Below are 4,115 nucleotides of genomic sequence, written 5' to 3' on the forward strand. Positions count from 1 at the left end.
GTCAACAGCCGCGCCATGATTGAGCAACAAGTCTACTACTTCTTTATGACCTTTCTCTGCAGCCAGGTGAAGTGCAGTTCTTAAGATTTCATTTTGTCCGTCAACAGCCGCGCCATGGTTGATTAGCAGCTCTACTATATCACAATGTCCATTCATTGCACCCCCATGAAGTGGAGTATTTGAATACTGATCTTTTGCATCGATAGTACACTGCCGGTTGATCAGCAGACCTACTACTTCCTTATGACCTTTCTTTGCAGCCAAGTGAAGTGCAGTTTTTGAGGATGCATTTTGTGCGTCAACAGCCACGCCATGGTTGATCAGTAAGTCTACTATTTCATGATGTCCCTTCTCTGCTGCCTTATGAAATGCAGACTCTGGAGAGCCAACTTTTGAACCAACGGTAGCTTGATAGTGAAGTAGCAAGCCTACTACTTCTTTATGTCCTTTCTCTGCAGCCAAGTGTAGTGCTGTTTCTGGTTTCTCATTCCTTGCGTCGATGACCGCGCTATGTTCAATCAGCACTTCTACTACTTCTTTATGCCCACTCTTCGCAGCCAGGTGAAGCGCAGTAATTTTCTCAATGTTCTCCCAGCCGACGTCGGCACCAAGTTGAATTAACCTTTTGATTTTACTAGTATTTCCATTGGCAACTTCATTAAACCACTGAGCACGAAGATCACTTTTGTTTTCCGTATCATTATCGAAGCAAAAAGAACTTGAGATAGCGTAGGTTGACTGATCAAGTTTGATGACCTGGTCTTCATCATTTGCTTTCAACATCAAGAGGCACCTGCAGTTTGCAAAGAAAAGAAGAAGAAAAGACGTGTTGCAGCTCAGTGCGCAGCGGTGTGTTGATATTACGAGTTCTGTGCGACAACAAAGGTATCAGTTGATTCGTCTATAACTTAAGCACACAGGAGTAATTTTGATGAGAGTTTCAATTTTAGAGACACAAGGCGAATAAATTAGATCAATTGATTCGTCATTAACAGCATCTTGATAAGTCCATGAATATTCTATTCACAATATATCGTTGAGCTTTTTATTCAATCTAACCGTCAGTGAAACTACGCGTATTAAATTATCCATTGGCTACTTCTTCCTTGGTGTGCTGTGCTCTCGCTTCTAAACAGATTGCCTCCAACGCTATCAGGCTTATCACCTAACCAGATTCTCTCAAAACTGGCATACGTGTTGGTTTCATTTTGGGTTGGTAACATAATGTTGCTAATCTCTTCTCGCTTGGTTTCCTCTGCTGCAGCTGCTGGCTTCTTAGCGTTATCAACATTCCAGGTGAACAATCTGTCAAACTCAGTTTCTTCTATTTGGCAGCACTGGAGCCGGTAGCACAGTTTGATCGGTTTTCCTCCGCCTGTCTGTCTATCCTGACCGCATACTTGGACCAAAATGAGAGACCTGATGTCATGAACGATAGCGATCTCTACAGATGACGAACTTTGATACTCATATTGTTCTCCCGCCTTGATAAGCTCTTCTGCGCCTAGAAATCGAGCTTTCGCGAAGCTCAGCTTTACCCAACCATTTAATTTTTGTAGTAACTGCCTTGCGTTATCTCCCTTGACAAGCTGGACCTCAAAACACATGCCAACATGGCTGACAGTAACTGGAGCTGAAACGCTTGTACACTTTGCAATCAAATAATTAGTTTGACCGATAGCTGGTAAATAATCATGAGGTATCGTTGGAGTGGTGTGGAAGCTTAAGAATGACAGATCGCCTTTCTGGATAGCTAGCTCTCGAAGCAGTCGTTCACGAGATTTGAGTCCCTCACCATACGCTAAGGTCAAGTGGACGGAAAATATTCCTGCCAAAGCATAAGCCATGTCTTCTTTGCGTGTTGTTTCTCGCGCGTCCATTCTTGCCAATACCTCAGCAGCATTTCCTGGTCGATAATATAAGTGAAGATCAAGAGAACAAAGATCTTGATTTTGCTCAATAGCCAATTCTTGTATGGTGACGAGTTTCCCACTTTTTGATATTCCGCGAAGGAGTCCAGCCGCAGCACCTTCTTGTAGACACCATCCTCTGCTGCGCCATACATCAAGTGTAGTATCAGAATCCAGCACAACGGCGGCACAGCTAGCATACCATTTGTACATAGAGCGGATGGCTTCATCAAGCTCAGATAAATTTGACTTGTCAATGCAAATGGTGTCCATCCATACGTACTGCGTATGATCCAATAAAGTGTCGCGAATTCGCCGCAACTTGCCTGACATTTCACTAACATTAACTGCCTGGTTATTTGGTTGTCTCCTTTCTATCACATCGCGATAGTTAACTTCAGGGCTACACCATCTATGAGTGACGAAGACGACATCTCTGGCATCGATGTTATCTACAAGTTTATCTTGATGCAAGTCCCATACTCGGTTTACAATATGTTGATGTCGGTCTCGCCAGATATTGACTCCAGCAGCTTTTGCAGCAGCCACTGGTGATAGTGGTCGGTGAGCAGATTGTGAATTACATGAGCACTGGCGTCGGTTTCGAATATGCCATTGTGCTGATGGTTTATCAGGTGGAGTATTTCGTAAAGGATCCAATTGGACACCAAGAATAGCCATGACCAACTTCTCAATGTGGCTATCACCGCCAGCAATACTGAGGATACTGAGACTTGCTATCAATACGGCATGTAAATCTGTTGCCATCTTTTGTTCTGATCCTCCTAGCACATCTGAAAATATCTCTTGATCGATCCGAGTACATGATCTTCGGCACACGTATACAGCATCAACAAACCGAAGGTAAGGATGACTGCTTTTATGCCATCCTGGTACAGAAAAAGTAGTGTTCTTGGATGGAAGTTGAACAATCAATTGACCAGGCTCACGAATGATACCATTCATTTTGTCAAAGTGAGACGCCCATTTTGGACACTTTGTGTCGAACGATCCGTCCAACTGCAACATAAAGGAGTTGGCAGAGGTGAAAATTCTGGCAGAAACGCAGTCGAGCAAGGATTGAATGATTGTCGTAAAACTGTTTTCAAAGTGCAATGTACCCAGCTTTTGTGAGAATGAAGCTGTTCCAGCAGTGCTACTTTGATACTCGGTTTCGTCGATGATGAAAGTCTCATGTAACTGAAGGCGTTTAAAAGACGGGAATCCAATACCACCATATTTGTGATGAATACTATCAACTTGTATCTGATTGTCTAGGTTGACTTTGGCAGCAAATCGGAAACAAAATTAGCTAAGTCTTGAGATGCAAATGCGAAACATGCACATATGAAGCCAATACCTACTTTTTAATCCATCAACCAAATCGTCTATCAATTGATATGGAGAGTACTCAACTTCATCAATGTGAATATCAATATCATCATCATTATCTTCAACTTCAACTTCGTCGTCGTCACCTGCTTCATACTTTGATGGTGAGCCCAAAGCAATACTCCATTTTTTTTTCAACTGTTGATTGGACGACACGGACATCATGTTTCGTAGTGTTGGAATATTTGCTTCTAACTTGTCCATAGCATATTGAACACCGTTAAGGTCACAACCAGCATCGATGAGCAACTTGAGCACGGAAAGAAATCTACGCAACTCGTTATGGTTATCTTTAGGTGTGTACCATTCTATGATGTATGCCAGGGAATGAGGCTCTTCTAACATTCCATCAATGGAGGCGCCACTATCCAGTAACAACTTAACTAAAGTTGGTCTCCAGTTCATTGCTGCAATATGCAAAGGGGTTGACCCATGACTGTCCTTGAAATTGATTTCTGCTCCGTATTCAATCAATAGAGCACATTCTGCTATGGAATTATTTTCAACCGCTATATGCAATGGTGTTTGCTGACGGCTATCCTTCACATTGACATTAGTATGACGTTTTACCAACAACGAAGCCAATTTCGAATTTCTCGCTTCAATAGCAATATGTAATGCTGTTGCTTGGGATAGGAGAAAGTTATTTGCGTTAATATCGATACCAAAGTCTATCAGCAAGTTTGCTAGGCCAAGCGAATTGTATTCTATGGAGATGTGGAGAGCGGTTTCGCCTATCTTGTTTTTAGCATTTATATCGACTCCTTCTTGAAGTAGGATATAAGCTATTTCACAATTTCCTTTTCTAGCAGC

The 4,115-nt window shown here is 42.4% G+C and overlaps 3 protein-coding genes across 3 annotated transcripts; all 3 read right to left on the bottom strand.

Annotated features, from left to right (window-relative positions):
• Positions 1 to 9: 9 nt before the first annotated feature.
• On the bottom strand, positions 10 to 300 carry K450DRAFT_162839 (uncharacterized protein; the record flags this gene model as incomplete). The annotated part of the gene is made up of 1 exon (XM_051584030.1): positions 10 to 300. A coding segment is annotated over one exon (291 nt), but the record flags the coding sequence as incomplete, so codon positions are not given.
• Positions 301 to 1,718: 1,418 nt separating this feature from the next.
• Positions 1,719 to 2,591, bottom strand: K450DRAFT_181501 (uncharacterized protein; the record flags this gene model as incomplete). Its single annotated transcript, XM_051584371.1, has 1 exon — positions 1,719 to 2,591. A coding segment is annotated over one exon (873 nt), but the record flags the coding sequence as incomplete, so codon positions are not given.
• Positions 2,592 to 2,790: 199 nt separating this feature from the next.
• On the bottom strand, positions 2,791 to 4,066 carry K450DRAFT_203250 (uncharacterized protein; the record flags this gene model as incomplete). The annotated part of the gene is made up of 3 exons (XM_051584710.1): positions 2,791 to 2,800; positions 2,908 to 3,184; positions 3,275 to 4,066. Coding segments are annotated over 3 exons (1,079 nt in total), but the record flags the coding sequence as incomplete, so codon positions are not given.
• Between the last annotated feature and the right edge of the window lie 49 nt (positions 4,067 to 4,115).

This window comes from Umbelopsis ramanniana, assembly GCF_025399195.1.
Source record: "Umbelopsis ramanniana AG unplaced genomic scaffold K450scaffold_129, whole genome shotgun sequence".
Taxonomy (NCBI): domain Eukaryota; kingdom Fungi; phylum Mucoromycota; class Umbelopsidomycetes; order Umbelopsidales; family Umbelopsidaceae; genus Umbelopsis; species Umbelopsis ramanniana.